This window comes from Apodemus sylvaticus, chromosome 5, assembly GCF_947179515.1.
Source record: "Apodemus sylvaticus chromosome 5, mApoSyl1.1, whole genome shotgun sequence".
Lineage (NCBI taxonomy): Eukaryota > Metazoa > Chordata > Mammalia > Rodentia > Muridae > Apodemus > Apodemus sylvaticus.
The window spans coordinates 146,487,340-146,506,251 of NC_067476.1; the positions used below are offsets into that span (position 1 = coordinate 146,487,340).

General features: G+C 43.3%; 1 protein-coding gene across 50 annotated transcripts in view; it reads right to left on the reverse strand.

Moving 5' to 3' along the window:
• The window catches only part of Chd6 (chromodomain helicase DNA binding protein 6), a 172,757-nt gene that overhangs the window by 20,507 nt on the left and 133,338 nt on the right, over positions 1-18,912 (reverse strand). For all 50 annotated transcript variants that reach the window (XR_007978049.1, XR_007978032.1, XR_007978007.1 and 47 more), the window contains exons 22-31: positions 17,832-18,034; positions 17,042-17,241; positions 16,417-16,576; positions 15,991-16,080; positions 14,822-14,925; positions 12,741-12,870; positions 10,489-10,549; positions 2,733-2,793; positions 1,922-2,138; positions 689-897 (exon numbers count right to left, since the gene is read on the reverse strand). Coding sequence is in view for 1 of the 50 variants with exons in the window: in XM_052184182.1 (XP_052040142.1) it covers positions 689-897; positions 1,922-2,138; positions 2,733-2,793; positions 10,489-10,549; positions 12,741-12,870; positions 14,822-14,925; positions 15,991-16,080; positions 16,417-16,576; positions 17,042-17,241; positions 17,832-18,034 (1,435 nt within the window). In the remaining 49 variants the exon portion in view is untranslated. The remainder of the gene's footprint in view (positions 1-688; positions 898-1,921; positions 2,139-2,732; positions 2,794-10,488; positions 10,550-12,740; positions 12,871-14,821; positions 14,926-15,990; positions 16,081-16,416; positions 16,577-17,041; positions 17,242-17,831; positions 18,035-18,912) is intronic.

Sequence of the window (18,912 nt, forward strand, 5' to 3'; positions counted from 1 at the left end):
TGCTAAAGTCCAACTAGGCGGAAACGTCAGAAGGGTTGCCCAGGAAACATCAGGAGGTGTTTAAATGACAGCACTTCTTTTATCTAAGTTAATACAGAGAAAATATTTAATTCTTTCTTTGTTCTTTAGTTTATGTGTATGAACATTTTGAGTGTTATGTAAGGATGTGTACCACTTGGTACACACTTGGTGCTATCAGAGCTCTGAAGGGCATGTCAGATCTCCTCAAACTGGAGTTACAGACAGTTGCGAGCAATCATGCAGGTGCTGGGATCTGAACTCAGATCCTCTGCAAGAGCAGCAAGTGCCCTTAACTGCTGAACTATTTCTCCAGCTCCTAGATCTTGATTTTAAACAACCACCTACCCACCCACCCACCCACCCACCCACCCACCCAACCAACCAACCAACCAACCAAACAACCCCTATACTTTGGAAAGCATAGTTAATGTCAATCTTGTACTATTGCTGTACGGTTTTAACTAAATTTCAACTTTCACAGAGTTGTACGTTTTGGGAATTTGGAGATCTGAATGACGAGCTCACAGACCTCCAACAACCTGCCATCTTTATCAGAATCCTTCAGATAGATCCCACTTTTATAGTGCAGCTACAGTACTTCTACAATTTATACTTAACATGTTCTCTTCCCACCTCCCTGTTGACGTAGTGACAAGAGTTTTCTCACCATCATCTTTCCACGTGGGAAGACGACACACATTCCGACACATGGCTACAAAACTATAAAAATAGTGCTCCAGGCTCTCATCTGACTTCTTGTCCAAACGAGAAATGACACGGAACTGTGTCCAGTCAAAGGCTTTCTTTTCTTGGTCATACACAACACCGAAGGAAGACACTGTTCTATAGAAGTCAGCTTGCTCTCTTCTAGTCCACCTAGAGTTGATCAGAGGAAAGGTGAGCTGCTTTGTACCTTTAGAAACAGGATCTTGTTGTGACCCTGGGACCCAAGCTGGTCTTGAGTTCAAGATCTTTCTACACCCTCTTCTTGAGTGCTGGGATTACACGTCTGTATTACTAAGTTTGGCGCTGGCTTGTGTATTTTGCTGTCTATCTTTAAGCCAAACATACTGGAGAGGCTTACTCCCAAAGAGGGAACTACTTTCAAATCTTCAGCTCCCCCTTCTGGTATTGATCCCTCTTTTTTAAAGTCAAATACGTTGAGTTGACTGTGCTATCTCTTGGTCATCAATTTTAGGAATTATCTAGTTAAAGTTTCACTTGTAGGAGATAAAGGCCAAAATATTAAAAATACCACCTTCTGTATTTTGCCTTTCCCTCATGACGACGCTGAACGCAGACTCTGGGGTCTTTCTGTCAGTGTCATTCAAGCGCTCCTACTGAGACGGCACATGCTCTGGTTCCGTCTTCCCTTAGTTTCTCCCTTCTATTATGTGTGTGGAGGTCTATGTCCATCCCCTTCTCTGGGACACAAAGGTCCTCAACAGGATTAAGACAGTACTTAGAGAACAGGTAAGTTCCCACCACCACAGTCTTTATGAGGGTTCTTGGGTATGGTGTTCCACCTCAGCTAGGAACAGAGGTAGGGATGAGGGAACCAGTGGAAGAATGAGAAAAAGGAAGGAGGTCTGTAGCTGTGGCAGATGCACTTCCAAATGTTGTACTGTCAGAGGGAATACAGAGGGGGGAAAAATGGAATTTTCTATCTTTTAATTTACTGGATTCTGCCTCAGAAGAAAAATAATCTAAACACTGAGAACTGCAGCTCTGCTGTGTTCGTTTCTGGTCTTACTGACCTTTTTAGCTTAATCCTTGTAAGATCAGGTAACTATGAGTGACATACGCTCTTTCTGGGCTTGGGTTGCTAGCCTGTCCCTCGTCCCTTTGCCCAGTGCCCAGTGCCCAGTGAGGTTAGCAGTCTCTCCAGCTTGACTCTTACCTTTTTTGGGCTTCCTTGTTGATGAGGTCCATGTCCGAAGTTCTCCTGAACACCTCCTCCTGAACCCAGTATCCTTGGTTAGCTGGGCCTAAGCTTTCAGGTCTGCACAGCTCCTTGCGGTTGCAGCGCTGGTAAATAGTGACCAGGCGCCTGAGTCGAGCAGTGAGGGCAGAGGAAACTGGCCAGGGTGATTTGTCTGGGTCGGAGCCATCCTGGGCTTCAAACATCAGTGAGGACATTAGTATTTATGCACGCAAATGAAACAAGAGGGTCTTTCCTTGTTTGTTTAAATACAAAGAAAACAGGCTCAGTGATTTAAAACAGCTGCTTTAAACATCAGTCAGGAGTGAGGCTAGTGGGAAAGGCAACAATTTTGCTTTAAAAACAGCTTTACACTGTGGTCAGTGCTGCTCTTGCTCAAACGCACACCTCTTTCTGGAGGGCGGAGTCACTCTACAGAAAGGAAAGAGCAAAATTTTGTTGCCTTCTTCACAAACGTCATGGCTTCTATGCAGCTGACCCTTCCAACTACCAAAGCTCCAGTCAGGTTTGAACTGAGATATAAAACACCCCACACCAGTGAGATTACAGTCCCTTCTTTACTGGTCAGAGTCCGTCCTGAAGACAGCACTAGTTTAACTTTTGCATCTGACATTAAGTGGAGGAACTCAGAGACATGTGTCACTCTAGGGAACTTAATACAGGTCAACTTACTTTTAAGTCTCCTTAAAGATAGCATTGACTTATATAAACTCCACAGTAACTACAAGCTGGGACCTTACTTTTCTTTGCCTGCAGGACACAGTCTCACCTGCCTGGCTGTCATCCTTCTTTTCACCAAAAATGCCATCACTTCCATCACTGGGACTCGCCTAGGGATAAATGAAGCCATTGCATCAGCAAAACTGCAGCCCAGAAGAAAGCACTGAAAGGCCCTGCCGCAAGGACTATGCATGCACAGCAAAGCCTGCGGACGCCGGAGACCCGAAAGGCCTCACAACCACAGCTCACTCAGGCAGTTCCTCTCACATGCCCTCCCCCAGAGCCTCTTCCCACAGAGATTCAGGTTAAAGGATGGGAAACTCAATTACCTTTTATAAGCACCATTTCTGCTTTAGCTGTGAATTTAAATATCTGCTCTGCCACCACCACTTGCAATTTAATTCTGTTATCTCACAAAGAGCACTTTTGTTTTTCACTGTGAAAAAGAGTCAGGCTATCAGCCATTATGGAAATGGACGCTATTTTTTATAAAACATGACTGCTCCAGACATGGGCCCTGATGGTATAAAACCCTAGGAACTTAAAATTAAGATTTGAAGCTCCAAACAAATCTGGAGTGAGAACAGAAGCACAAAATTTGTTATGTCAGTGCATTAATGAAACTGGCTGAACAGCTTGCTTCATTAGCTCTATCCTGTCTTGAAGTAAAACTTCACAAATGATGGTTTGGGACTGGGAAAGGAGATGCCCAAGTTAAGAATGTTCTACTTGCAAGAGGATATGAAACATGAAGATGGTGGCGGTAGTCTAGTGAAGTGTCTAGGATATTCACCACCTGTGTTTACTGAAAGCACTGGCTGCCTCCTGGACAGGAGACAGGTGCTCTGACACAGTGACAGTGACAGACACACACAGCTTCCAATAATTAAAACTCAATATATTCTTTTAGGCCCTGAAGTCATGTATGGACCCAGGAGAGAAAACCCTCGAGAGAATGCAGAGGAAGAAGTCCATTTTCTGAGCATGTACTTTCCCTGTGTAGAGTGGGGGTGACAAAATCTTTCACATGGCTCCTCTGGCTATCCGAACTATCTCTTGAGATAGAACTATCACTACTTGTGCCTCACAGATCCAGACAACTGCCCCTGGAGGCTGAGCGAGTCACTCAGCATCTCAGGCTAAAACGTGGGCTTCAGAAAAAGGTAGTCTGCTTGAGGACCAAGTTATCTAAGAAAGGGCACCAAGAGAATTCCAGATAAAATTGGCTTTGGAGGTAAAGACACTTAGGACCGCAGAGCACTAGCTGAGTTGCCTTCTGCTGTCCAAAGCTCTTTCCTGCTATTTAACAGAGCAGAAAACTGAGGATGAACTATGATGCCATTTTTTTTAAGATATATTCTTTATTTTTTTATTCAAAATATTCGTTATTTACATTTCAAATGATTTCCCCTTTCCTGGATCTCCCTTCCCGGAAAGTCCTATAAGCCCTCTTCCCTCCCCATTCCCCCATCTACTCCTTCCCACTTCCCTGTTCTGGTATTCCCCTACACTGCTGCACTGAGCCTTTCCAGAACCAGGGCCACTCCATCCTTCTTCTTGGACATCATTTGATAAGTGGATTGTGTCTTGGGTATTCCAAGCTTCTAGGCTAATATCTGCTTATCAGTGAGTGCATACCATGAGTATTCTTTTGAGACTGGGTTACCTCACTTAGGATGATGTTCTCCAGCTCCATCCATTTGTATAAGAATTTCATAAATTCATTGTTTCTAATGGCTGAATAGTATTCCATTGTGTATATATACCACATTTTTTGTATCCATTCCTCCGTTAAGGGACATCTGGGTTCTTTCCAGCTTCTGGCTATTATAAATAGGGCTGCTATGAACATAGTGGAGCATGTATGCTATACCACTCCTAGGCACATACCCAGAGGATTCCCCAGCATGTAATAAGGATACATGCTCCACTATGATGCCATTTTGAAATGGCATCAAAGAGTGCCACCTCACCCTACTCTTTAGGCAGGTGAGCAAAACAAAAAACTTCCTATATCTTGTTTGTCTTCCGGCCGAAAAGAGCCTTTAGATGTGGCCAGAACATTTGTGAGATACTTTTAATGCTGACATTTTTAAGGATATTGGCAGGGGAAAAATATTCTACAGAATATAAAGCACAGGTGATAGAGTACATCAGCCTAGAAAGCACAGCGACAAGTTCCCTCTCAAGCCACAGTGGCAGCTGACAGGGGCTTGCCCACAGCTACAGGCTCCCAGGTGGTGTGAGGTCAGCATAGTTTTCTCCTCCAGTCTATCCAGCACTTTCTGCCGGTGCATTTAGTAAATGTGAATAATCCTTGAGTAAACACATGAGAATGTTCTCGGTATTAATAAGTGCTTTTTATATATCCCATCTTTTGTAAAGCATTTCTCCTTAATAGAATGACAGAACATGGCCAAGCAACCAGATGACGGTGAGTTTGATGCACAGAAAGCCAATAGTTGTGGGTACACAGAAGGCCTTACAGCTGAGCTCACAGCTTCACCAGTTTCTGCTTACAAGGAAGCAGATGCTCAGCTTAGAAATATGAGTTGACTTCAGGTAAGGGTCCCAGAGTGCTGATAAGGGACAAATAGAAGACAATTTCTCCATCCTGAGAACAAAACCTCTGTTCTTTGGCTTTGGGCAAGATGCTTCCTTCTCTCTAAGGTAACTTTTCTTCTTTTAGAAAATGGCGAAAATAATACTCAGCTTATTACAGGGTGGTTATGGAGTATAATGAGTAATCTACACATTGACACAAAGAGATGCTGGCAGCTGGGAGAGAGGGAATAGTAACAGTGACTTAGCATTTCTCTTTTACCTGGAGTATATGCTCTTATGTAGACTCCAGAGGATTACCAACAGCAATAGCAGCACCAGTGAGTTCTACTGAGCCTAGGGAAATGCTGTACAGGCTGCAGTCAGTACTGCGTAAGAATTTTTAAAAACTTACTGTTAACAACCAATTTTAGACAGCTGGAGAAAGTGTGGAGTGGGGAAGTTGTTAAACTAGTCATCAAGGGTGAAGATGAAACTCAGGTTCAGAAGTGCTGCTGCGGAGCTTCTAACTGATATATAGCGATACTGGTGAATGAACATGCCCTGTGCTCCCTCCAAAGTCATGCCAGCAGCTGAAAGCGGCACAGCTATGCACGTGTACTTTCCTACTGAGGGAAGCTGCCTCCCAGATTTTGTCTTGGTTGAGGTGGCAGTAGCAGTGTATAGACTTGGTGGGATCTGTAGATTCAGGGGATTTCTGCTATGACCTTTTACCAAACCCCAGTGTCAACACAGCAGTTGGCCAAATAATGGGTATCCTGTAAGTACTAGGCTCCAGGACTATAATAGTGGCAAATCAGAAGCGTTAGTCCTGGGGATTCTGTCTGGTGGAGGAGAGGGAAAGACAAGCAGTGGCTGTATGTGCAGTACCATAAGCAACTAGAACATCAACCAGGGCTGCTGGGACAGGTCTAAGAGGTGATTCTCAAGCTAGAAACGAAAGAAAGTAAAGGAGTCTGCAGAACACTAGGGTCTCTGTATACAGGCAACGAAAGGTCTGAAGTCAGAGTCAAAAAGACCCTGCTGGTATTTTCATTTTGTAAGAAAATCAAACATCCTACTTTTGCACAAACTTTGTGTACAAAGTAGCTATAAAAACAAACGTCATGAAGCTCAGGTGTCTATTCCAGAGCCTGCAGGATCTAGAAGAATGTGAGCAGATCAGGGACACTGCTTGTGCCCTTTAGTTTGGTTAGGACTTCTGTAGCTGACTGAGACTATGTGCTCTAATTCCGTACAAAGGGGAAAGAATGATGCCTGTTTGCAAGTATGAACAAAATTTACATACAAATAATACTGAGTTTAGAGCATCTTCAAGCCCTTAACTCACAGAAGTGGGTTCTTATTTAGTCCCTGACTAAAGGTTCTTTACAGTAGGATTTGACCATTTAAGTCATAAAATTTCCTTATAAGTTCCCCCCCTTCTCCCTGACCCCCCATTGGCCACATTCATCCTATTACAGCTTTCCTATTTTAGAAAGCACTCTAGTGCCAGTCTAGACACTGGCAGACGGAACAGTAGTATAGCAAAGACAGCACCTGCCACAAAGTACTCTGCTAACAAAAGCTGTTTCATTATTTGTTATTTTTGTTAACAGAGGTGTAATCTTCCCAACATGCAAAACAGTGTGATAAAGACTATTGACAATTCTGGCTTTGAGACCATTCCATACACAAATATTCTTAATACTGTGTGTGGTTCATAAAAAAACCCAAATTCTGATCCTTGAACCGTATAGCTGGCAACTATTTACTGATCAAAAATATCACAGATGTTAGAACAGAGAAGGACAGGAGGAGCAGACATTATCATTCATGTAGTTCCTCCCAACCTTGAAACTCTGAATGCCATGTTTAGAGAGAAAGACGAGTGTATGAAGGAGATGATTTATGATAAGAAATATAAATGAATTAGCGTCTATACATAACAGGTCTGCTGGTCTCATGAAGGCAAAGCTGCTGTGGTTGCCTGAATACAATCAAGCCAGTCAAAACTCTAACATAGAGCAGAAGATTGAAGTGGAGAGTAGGATGGCGTGTGTGTGTGTGTGTGTGTGTGTGTGTGTGTGCGCGCGCGCGCGCGCATGTGTGTGCGTGTGTGTGTGTGTGTGTGTGTGTGTGTGTGCGTGCGTGCACGCGCGCACGCGTGTCTGTGTGTGTGTGAGAGTGTGTGTGGGTGTGTGTGCGCGCGCGCGCGCTCATCTGTGAGTGTGTGTGTGTGTGTGTATGTGTGTGTGTGTGTTAGGTTGATCATGCTCTAATGAGTGACCCTACCTAGGAGTACATGCTCAGCACTTTGAGCAGTAATACCACCACTTTCCCATTTGGGACATAAACTTTTTAAGGACTTATTTTCCTGTGGAGCAAAGGCTTGAGACACAGTGAACTGAAGTGAATCAGGAAACAAACAGCTGCGAGAGAATACATGCAAACAGTAAAGAACAGAACAGAACTGACTATAACTGTGTGCTCAGAAGAGTACAGACTCTCTGGCTCTAAGTAGAATCACCAAAGGATAGTGCTATACAAACTTCTGATATCAGAATCCATGGCATTTGCCAGACACATCTGCTCTACTGCTCAAAGACAGAGTCTGCTCAAATGGCGCTGGGGCTCAGGCAAGGCCTTTGGCTCCTGGGTAATACACACATACCTGGTAAGCATTCAAGACAATCCCTATCAGAAAATAGGAGAGAGGAGGAAGAAAAAACCCCCCGATAACCTCTTTTATCTAACAGGAAAAAATAGCATGACAAAATTCAACAGCTATTTATGATAAAAACTCAGGAACTAGAATTATGGAAATGCCTTTTGTTTCTGATAAAGAGATCTACAAAAATAATCTACAATTGGTATTATTTTTATAATAAGAATTAAAAATATTTATTTATTTTATGTTTATGAATGGTTTGTCTGCATTTATGAGTCTGGTCACCTGGTACTGGAGTTATAGATAGTTATGAGGATGCTGGGACTAGAACCTACATCTTCTATGATATCAAGTGTTCTTAACTGAGGAGCCACCTCTTCAACTCTAACTGATATTACTCTAATGATAAGCATTTCACTAAACTTACAACAAGGACATTTACTCCACCCATATTACTCAATAAAGTGCTAAAAGCTTCAGCCAGTACCATAATCCAAGAAGAGGAAAGAAGTCTTAAAATTTAGACCAGACAGGAAGAATTTTAACTTTGTATTTACAGATGATGATGACAAAAAAAAAAAATTCCACAGAAATCCATGAGAAATGGCCTAGAATGGGTAAGCAAGTCTAAACCAGCTGAAGGATGCAGGGCAGGCGTAACACTCGCACTGGATTTCTGCCGCCATAAGGAGCATGGGAATGGAAGGAGACCACAACAGCACTTACGATCACTCCCAAGAAGAAACAATGAAATGAATTAACAAGTGTGCAGAGCTTGCACACTGATGAAAGAAGCAGACAGTGAAATGAAGAAATGATGACAGGCAGCAGCATACTATAATTATTTCAGCAAGTTTCTGAAAATATAGAAACATTTTTATTAATTAAATAATTATTTATTTACTGAGTGTGCACGCGTGGAGGTCAGAGGACAACTTGCAGCAGTCAGTTCTCCCAGGAATGAACTTAGGTTTGGTAGCACACCCTTACTTGCTGAGCCAGGCCACCTGTCTAGATAATTTTATATAGGAATTTTACATGACAATTTTACATAGTTACATAGAAAAGCACAGCTTAAGTAAAGGTCAAATAATTTTGAAAAAGAATAGAGTGGGAAGGGATCTGCTGGTTCAATTTTAAGACTTAAAACATGGACACAACAATTTAGACTATGTACTGCTGAGAGGATTGAACAGCGAACCCAGCAATGGAGGCACACAAACAGGCCAACTGGGATTTTCTGAGGGGCAAAAGTAATTTGATAAGGTTAAGACCGTTTATGGATCAACAGGATGGGAACAGGTTAAATTACCTTGATCTATTTCATTATTTAAATTAGAACTAACCAAAATGGATCATAAAACTATAAAATGTGGGGGAGGGGAGGGAGGAAGAGACTCTAGGTTGCCAGGTAACAAGAGCTCTGAGACCTAGTACCATAAACATAACCCACAAAGCAATAGTGAGAGAGCCCTTTCTTTAAATTAAAAACTCTTGCCACATTAAAGACAAGATGGAAAAGATGAAACGGCAAGACTACAAAGGAGAGAAAAGACATGCAAATCACCTATCTGATACAAAGATGAGTGTGTGGCCAGGCAATGCTTGTGCACACCTTCAATCCCAGCACTCAGCTCAGGAGACAAAGGCAGAGGATCTCTAACGTCAACACCAGTCTGGTCTACAGAGTGAGTTTCTGGACAGCCACAGCTGAACAAAGAAACCCTGTCTCAAAAACAAAATCAACAAACAACAACAAACCCCAGGACTAGCGTCTGGACTCTATCATAGCATCTAGGACGGCATGGCGGAGTGGAGTGGAGCGAAGGCCGTGAGACCTTGTGCCGTGTGGAGCACAGGTGGTCCCAGGACAGCACGGCCAGCTGTCCCAAGGCGGCAGGGCTGCTCAAGAGCGGGTGCATCCACAGAAAACAGGGACGGCACAAATGCAGGAGGCACAGGAGGCACAGGAAGCATGGCACTCAGTCACTGCCAGCGGGTAGCAAAAAGTGACTCCAAAAAAGTGGCCGTTTCTTAAACAAACGAGTGTACATTATATAAACAGTGCACATCCATATCATAGAAGAACAGCCAGCAACCACCCCTGCCCCCAACCTAAAACAAACCAAAGAGGGAGTCAAATCGTTTGGAACAGATTTTAAGATTATGACAAATGAAAAAAAAATTGTCAAAGGTTCACACTGCACTGCATGATTGCATTTTTAAAATGACACAGTTATAAAAATGGAGAAAAGGTCAATGATGAGGTGGAAGGGGCAAACAAATGGTTATGAGATAGAGACATGACCTGTATAGTCACTGAAATGTTCTGACCTTGACTCAGTGTCACCATCCTGAATATTAAATGATTTTACCTGACCTTACTCTGGAGAATACTTAGTACAGGATACTGTGGTTTACAACTATATCTTAAACTGCAGCTATCTAAAAAAAATTTTTAGAATATAAATAGAGTTTCGGTACTAAAGGGTGATACAAAGAAAGTGCAGCAATGCAGTCCCACTCCCCAAAAGACGAAGTCCTCTCTCAGCAGGAAGGAGCATGCAGGACCAGTGCAGCAAATCTGACTCACCGTTTGCTTCTGGAGACCATCTAACTTGTCCTCAGCACTGTCTTCTTTATCTATGTTGCCTCTAAATAAAAGTAATTATATACCACTTAGGAGTTACGTTACCACCAGGGTGCTTGTAAGAAAGCCCTCCAAATCTAAAGGGAAGGTTAATAGATATCTTTCTCACAGGCACTCAAAATCTTAAGATTTTTCCTTTTCTTTTCAGAGAACCTTAGAGATACTAAGAAAGAGATACTACCACCCAAGATTGTTATCATGTAGGTGGGTAAGGACTTCCATTCAACTGAGACCTCACATGTATGAGGCCTTGTGATCTACTCAGGCACACTCTGAGGCTGACTGTTGAACAACACTATCATTGAAAAAGTAACTACAGCCTGTCAAGAGCTGTCTCCACTTACAGCTGAAAGAGAACAACTCTAGTCCAAACCAACAACTGTGCTCATCAGGTGCCCACCCGGCACAGTGACTACTCCCACAAGGTCCTTTCTTGGAAGACAACTCTCTCGGCTGCTGAGAAGGAAGGTGAGCCATCCCCTCAGATATCACACTTGTGACTCTTGGGAGCTTAACTACTGCTGATGCCTGTCTGCCTCGACTCAGACACGGTTCAGCTGGAAGGAAGCGTCAGCTGCTTCGCTCCTACCTTAGGTGCCTCACTGGAGTCACCACAAATATAAAAGCTTTGAGCTACACACAGGTGCCTGAACCAGGGAGTGTTTTTCCTGAATCAGTTAGTTTAACTAACACCAGGATGACCAGCCACACTAGGCCTTTGTCAACATCTCCCAAAATATACTTTTATTATCCTGCCATAGAAAATGCCTTTGGAGCCGGGCGGTGGTGGTGCACAGCTGTAATCCCAGCACTTGGGAGGCAGAGGCAGGCGGATTTCTGAGTTTGAGGTCAGCCTGGTCTACTGAGTGAGTTCCAGGACAGCCAGGGCTACACAGAGAAACCCTGTCTCAAACAAACAAACAAACAAACAAACAAACAAAACCAACAACAACAACAAAAAACCAAAAAAAAAAAAAGAAAAAAGAAAAAAAGAAAAAAGAAAAGAAAAGAAAATGCCTTTGGGGCAGAGAGCATCATGACAGCGAACGTGTTCACCAGAGGTTGTTGGCAATGCCATACTCTTATGGCTAGCTCCAACTACAGCTCTGGGGAATTCAAAGCATCTTCTCCTTAACAGAGGAGAGATCTGGCCAGAGCTGCCAATACACATCTAAGAGATAAATTCTACTTTCTAAAAACTTTTATATCTTGGAGATCTATAGGTTTTAGCTATTTGAGAATTCATGCCTTTGGAGATTATGCCAACAATCAATACAAGTGAGCCAGAGAGAGAGAGAGAGAGAGAGAGAGAGAGAGAGAGAGAGAGAGAGAGAGAGAGAGAGAGAGACAGAGAGAGAGAGAGAGAGACAGAGAGACTGCTTCTATGCTTTTGCGTTCTACCCTTCACTATGGACACTGTCCCTACCTTAAACCTCGTGAGTCTATCTTCCTTGGAGGCTGTATGATTCAGGAATAAAACCAGCAATCAGATGAGGAACTTTATGATCAGGAAGGCTGTACTTGCTGCGTCTGTGTAGTTTGTTTGTTTGTTTGTTTATTGCCAGGGGAGAGATACAAATCCCCCTGAGAGCCCTCTGACCAGAATGAGACAACTGCAGTCAACAAGCTAAGCAGGATAATCAGCCTAGGCAATCCATGAAGGACAGGAGTTGGGATTTGGTCCAAAGAACAAGTCTAAGGCATGAACCCAAAGGATGAACCCAAAGAAGCAATTTGAAGGGTGTGGGTACGGTACAGGCTTAAGAGAGATGTCGGACATTGAGGGAAACTGGTGGTGTAGGTGAGCAATGTCCCCACAGGTTCACATCTCTGGATACTTGGTCCCCAGTTTGGGAGCTTATGGAACCTTTACAAGGCAGAGCCTTGCTATAGAAGTATATCACTGGGGATAGGCTTTGAGGATTTATAGCAGGGTTCCACTTCCTGTAGCCATGAAATGTAATCAACCAGCTTCCTGCTCCTGCTGCTATATCCTTTTTCCTCTATTGTAGACTCCCCTTTGGAATATTAAGACAAAATAAGCTCTTTCTTCTGTAATGCTCTTGGTCATGGTATTCATCACAGCAACAGAAAGGTATGAATACATAAAGATACAGAGTGCTGGTGTATGTGGACTAGGACACAAGTTGGTGGCAAGGCACGTGACATCAGAGTGGGCCTATGTGGCTTCTCACCTTTCAGGAATGTCTGAGGTTCCATCTGTAACACCCTGCTCTGCAGAAAGGGACTTCTCATCAGGCATGCCGACCTTCTCCAGGAAGCAGAGCGCTGGGTCAGCCCGCATGGCATTGTACCTCTCATAACCTGAGCAGGCAACGACAAGTGTCAGAGATCAGGTCAGAACCAACCAGACATGCCCCTGGTCTGAGACATTAATGCGATCCTATGAGATGTCCCAATGGGAAGATTCTGGAGCTACTATAGAGACTTCTGAGCAGTTTCTCACCAAAGCTACAATTCGTGTAAACATCATGTTTGTAAACAGACGTACGTAGGGGGCCAGACAGTTCTTACTGGTTTGCTACTCTGTACAGCCGAGGGAAGCATATGAGTTACTTTTATAACCTCTCTCTCCTGTTCCACAGCTCTAACATCTTGCTATGTCCCAAATGAGCTTATTTTCATATAGTCCAATTCTATCTTGTGAGTTAGAAAAGGAAGCTGACCAATGGCGGATATAAGTGCTGAACTGTGAACTGGACCATGGAGACGGTTTGCTGGGTTACTAGACTTGGCCCGGTGTTATAAACCTAGTACCACAAAATCCCAATACACACTTGCTAGGGCTTTGGAATTGCTCCTCATCACGTTTAAAATAAACAAAAGGAATACTCTGACCCAAAAGATGAACTTTAAAGACAATGAAACAATGAACAAATGCTTCATGTGTTTGCATGTGGAAGCTAGAAGCTGGTGGTAATGTCTTCCTCTATTTCTCTCCTTATTTTTCGAGACGGGGTCTCAGTGAACCCAGAGCTCACTGCCTGCTGCCTAGGGTGGCTCCCCAGTGAGCTCAGGCTATCTCTCTCGTACTTTCCTTGGTTCCCAGTGTCAGAGCTTCAGGTGCATGTGGCATACCCAGCTTTCATGTGGTGCTGGGTACAGACTTCAGGTCCTGTGCCTGTGTGTGGGGCACTCTCCACATCAGCCCTCCACAGCCCACAGATGGTACTTTAAAGCAGGAGGATGTCTGGTATTTTACTGAATCTAACAAAATATTTTTTGTGTGTGGGGTAGGGTTGGGGTAAGAAGGTGCAGGGTCTCCTGAAGGTAGTATTGAATATAATCTTGTGAGACAAGGCTTGTTCAAGTCAAAGACCAAATCTATTGTCATGCCAACCTTCCAGTCCTACCCAAGACAGTGGGCTGTACTCCCCAGAAATGGTAAGCCTTTTTCCCAAGCTGCTTTTTGCCAGGGTATTCTACTGGAGTAACAGAAAAGGAACTAATATGGCTGAAAAGAGTGCTTGCTGTGAGATCATGAAGATACGAACTCAGATCTCTAACATCCACATGACAAAACAAAGCACGGCTGTGTGCCATAACCTTAGTTCCAGGGCTGGGGAAGATAGGAGGGTCCTTAGGGCTTGTTGGTCATCTAGCCTAGATATAAAATGATGAGCTAGTGACAGATGTCTAGTGACAGAAACTGTCTCAAGAGAATAGTGGAGTGACAGAGAAGGTACCCAAATCTGCCTCTGGCTGTTACACGCACACAAGTATGTGTATCTGACAACCCCACCCCCAATGAAGGCGATGGATGCAGTTCCAGCTTAAGTACAAATAGGCAAGAGAAAAGGATAAAATATCGAGCTCATTCTTTGTGACCACAGCTGCCCTTTTGAAGTTTATTAGTAATATATTACAGAACCCTTACGAGTCACACATTCATCTGTTAAAGACTCCCAAATGGGCAGCTGCATGATTTGGTTTTCAGAATTGTCCCAATCAGACAACGGGACTGTTGTACATTTGCAGGAGTACGTATAGCCTAGTCTACATTGCTTGAGGGGGATGGGATGGGGAGTTTGTGGAGGGGTAACCAGGAAGGGGGTTATCATTTGAAATGTAAATGAATAAAAATGATTAATAGAAAAAGAAAACAAGATTGGATCTACACCTTATGTCACGCATTATGCTAAATTCTATATTTCTTACAAGATACACACATAAAAAATTCCTGTAGATATTAAAAAAAAAAAGAATAAGCTTTCTGGGTAACTGATCTGGAAGGATCAATTTCTTAAAAACATACCATGCTTAAACACGCCAATTAGAAGGGACTTATCAGCTTCAGCATCCCACCAGTCCACTGGGATCTCCACATAGTCAATGTCAGGCAGAAGCACGTCCAGCTCTCTGTGGTAAGAAGAGTGTGATCTCAAGTGTTCTTTCCATCCAGACAGAACACAAAAGCTACTGAACCCTGGTATGAAACCACATTCCCGGCTGAATGCTTAAGTAACAATAGAGACAATCTAAAAGGTTGCAGCTCGGTGACTCTTATTACTCATGAAGCTGTTTAAATACAGGCACTTGATTCCCGGACTCCACTTGAGACTTCAGGAGAATCTACCCTCAGGTGACTCTGGGTAATGTAGTTTTGTGTATTAAAGTAGTTTTGGTATATATCTTTAGTTAAGAACTGGAGCAAAAGTCTTTGATATACTAGTCATGGAAGGGCAACATTTCTCTGATATGACTGAACTAAGACATGACTGAATCCTTAAAATAATATTATCTAAATTATCTTGCCCAGAGTTTACATTGGTAAAATCTCACTTATAAAGAGGGCCTTTCAGAAACTAAGCTGTCTGTTAGGTCAAAACTAATCACACATAGCATTGTTCCCGGCCCAAAGTATGAACATAGTGCTCAGGGGCATATGGCAGGACTGGCAAGCCTGTTACCACCAGCCTCACTGGGTTTCTGCCCACGTCCTGAGGAGCACATGGATTCTGAGTTCACTACCTTTCTTCATCTGAGTTTTCTCTAAAGGTTTTGGGGCTTGGATGGAAGAACACTTACCTGGATAGAGGGTTTCTCTGTAGCATTTAACAACTGCCCATAGGATTCTTGTGACTGACAGAAGCCTGACTACTCCTTGTCAGGCCCAACTCCTGAAGCTAGTGTTCCTTGGCCCCAGCTTTTAAGAAACCTAATGATTTACTGCACAATGCCATAGGAGAAATGACCATTTTGGGATGAGTGTCATTTATACATTAAGCCTAAACAGGACCCATGACTGACCAAGAAAAAAATAGAGGTCTTTTTTCTTTCTTTATCTGTTTACTCTCTGGGTAGCTGCTTTGGGCAGGGTGGAAACATGGGCCTCCTGAAACAACAGGCTGAATCTGGCCAATCGATCAGCAGGCAATTTACATAAATTATTTAACTTTGAGAACTATATGGTTAATGTTTTACCTGGCAGGAGTTCCCTCAAATGCTTTATCAGCTGCTTCTCCCAATATTTCAGCTTTTAGGTAGTATAGCATCCGGACTCTCAAAAGCACCCTATGAAAGAAGACCACATTAACACAATACTCTGGGCACCTAAGACTGAGAACACATCACCAAATGAAGATAGGGAAATTAGTAAGCAGGAGCAGAGGGAGGCTGTCCTGACTGGTTCTTGAAGCTGGGTTATAACAGCCTCTGGGTAAGAATGTATTGTAGGACTGGAGAGGCTAAAGGAGTTGGGGTGAAGAGAATGCAGACACAGTCCACACCCAAATCCTTTTTCTTTTTTCCAGACCTTGTGAGGGGTGTGAAAGGATCTCTTTGTGGGTATCCCAGATACTTAGACTGTTTGAGCAGGGGTATCTTTGAAAATAGGAGGGGCCCACTCACTTATTACAGTGCTGTTTGAGGTGTTTCTTGTATCCATCATCATGTAAGACCACCTCAGGATTGCAGGTGGCCAGCCAGTCTGCATTCTTCAGTTCTGGGAGTAAGAGCTGGTTTTTTGTCTTTTTTCCTTTTCTCCCTCTGGGGACTGGGGCAGACAAGCCTGAAATGGAGAGATAGTAAGGCATATGGATGAGCCAGAAGGGCTTCAATATGGGCATTAAATCTGGGCTGGGTACAGAAACAACATGGTGGGCTCCAGGGGACACACTGCCTCAAGTTCACAAAATCCAAGGTAGTCAGGAAGATTTGATGAATGCCCTGGGAGACTCAAGGGAAGAATAACCCAGCCTGTCCCTTTTGGGTCTTATAGTCTAGTAGGAAGAAGGAGCCCTAAGAAGCTTTGGCTAAGCACAGAGAAGTACGACACAAGAAAAGGCATGTCTGAAGTGACAAGAGCAGAACAGTGAGATAAAAAGGTGAGCCACCGTGCTTGAGGAGTGAGTCCCCAGTCAGGAGATTCCTGTGGACTCAGGAATCAGAGCAAAAGCAAATGTGGGAAATGACAAGACAATGCAGGCACTCATGACCCAACAGAAGACCTCGGCAGGGCTACTTGCCCTCTTACCTGAGTGGTTCTGGAGGATCTGAACTTGCCCATCTTTGGAAGGTGTGATTAGTTCCCAAATAAAACTCTTGATTTTTTCATCCCCTTTGTAATGCTTGACACAGTACACCAGCAGGGCCCGGCAAATCATCTCCATATCCTTCTCATTCAGGGGCCACTTGAATCGCCCGTGAGTCAGGATGTCCTTCCACCGGCCCCAGCTGATGGTGAGAATACAGAAGGTGTTGGAGGAAGAGCCACTGACATATCCTCCACACAGCAGGAATCAAAGAGACAAAATATTCCTCATCCTCTTGCAGGTGTATTAGCTACCCCTAAAGTTTTGTCTTGAAAGGCCTAGGAGGACTTTATGACTACACTGCCCCACTTGTCACTGAGGTTATATGTACTGGTTCATATGGCTGGTAGACTGTAATATTGGGGTAGAGAATAAGCCTGGAACTGAGAAAGTGCAGCTGGAGTGGTCACTGCATAACCATGCCTTAACTGCAACATCCATTGCTCTGATTCCTTATAATACATTCATGTGTGGGAGAGAAAATCAGTACCAGGCCACAAACTGGTATCAGAGATTGGCTGTGACATGGGTTTAAGCAGATCACAGTATGCCCATACTACAGCATCAACTGATGAGGGGAATTTTGGGTAAAGCACAGCTTTCTTTTGCTCCAGCAGATGTCATTAGCCTGTACCCAGAGGGAGATAGAAGTTCACAGCACAAATCTTAAGGACTTAAAAAGATAGTGGGGCTAACAGAACCCCCTTCCCACTAAGCAGAGCCAGTACCTACCCAAAGATGAGTAGGTTCTTCTCTACTCTGAAGCACTCAGCACGGAGGTAGCGTCTGGCTTTGTCACTGAGGCGCCTGGACCTTGTGGGCCTTTCGTCTGAGTCGCTGTCTAATTCTGAGAATTCCATAAGCTCATCCTCCTCAAAAGAGTTGTAGTGTTTGGTCTGCTTCCTCACACGTGGTCGGTCAATCACTAAGCTTTCCTGGAAATGGAGAAGACTGTGGGGAGGAGGCCTCTTGTCCTTATTCCCTACTGCAGTGCACAAAGCACCCTGCTGCCACTCCTCAGGGCACATCTGAGAAAGAACCAGCCCATGTCAGCCTCTGGCAGGGAACACCACGGATTCCAGGTCACTGTGCCTTATCCAACCTTCCAGATGGATATAGTCAGAACTTCAGTCAAGCTCTGAACCTTCCAAATATGCAGAGACTAGATAACAGATGCTAAAGCTAGCTTTCTTAAGTCTAACTAAATTTTCAAATTTTCCTATCCATCCCCAACCCTTTAAAGAATTTTTTTTGTCACCCCTATTCAGTAGGAAGAAGTTATGAAGAGTCATCAGCCTAATTCCCTGGGTGGAGTGTCCGGTAATGATTATTTTATAAATTATAAATAAGTTGTCATTTTAAGGGATAATCTGGGAATGGTCATAATTTTGACCAGGGAGGAAGTACGTGGAATAGACTGTGTAGTCATAATCTTAATTGATAGAAATCACTATAACTGATGCAAACTTGAAGTTAAAAATTCCTTATACTAGTACAGAATTTATTTTGATACAGATTTAAGGTTTTCATTAGTGTGAATTTATTATATTGACACAAAATTTGAGATTAAACTTGTTACACTTAGATAGGCATTGTGCCTATGAAACTCATTTAAGAATACAAAACTAAGACCCAGTCCTAATAACTGCTATTACAAACTGTTTTTAGATGATTAAGCAACACAAGTTAAGAGCCAGATAGCAAACTCATGGTTATGTTAGATTCTGAATTAATTATAAGTTGTTTTCAATATATTTCAATTAGAAAGCTAAGAGTGTTCAAGGTTTAAGAGTTCATTCCACACATGTATGTA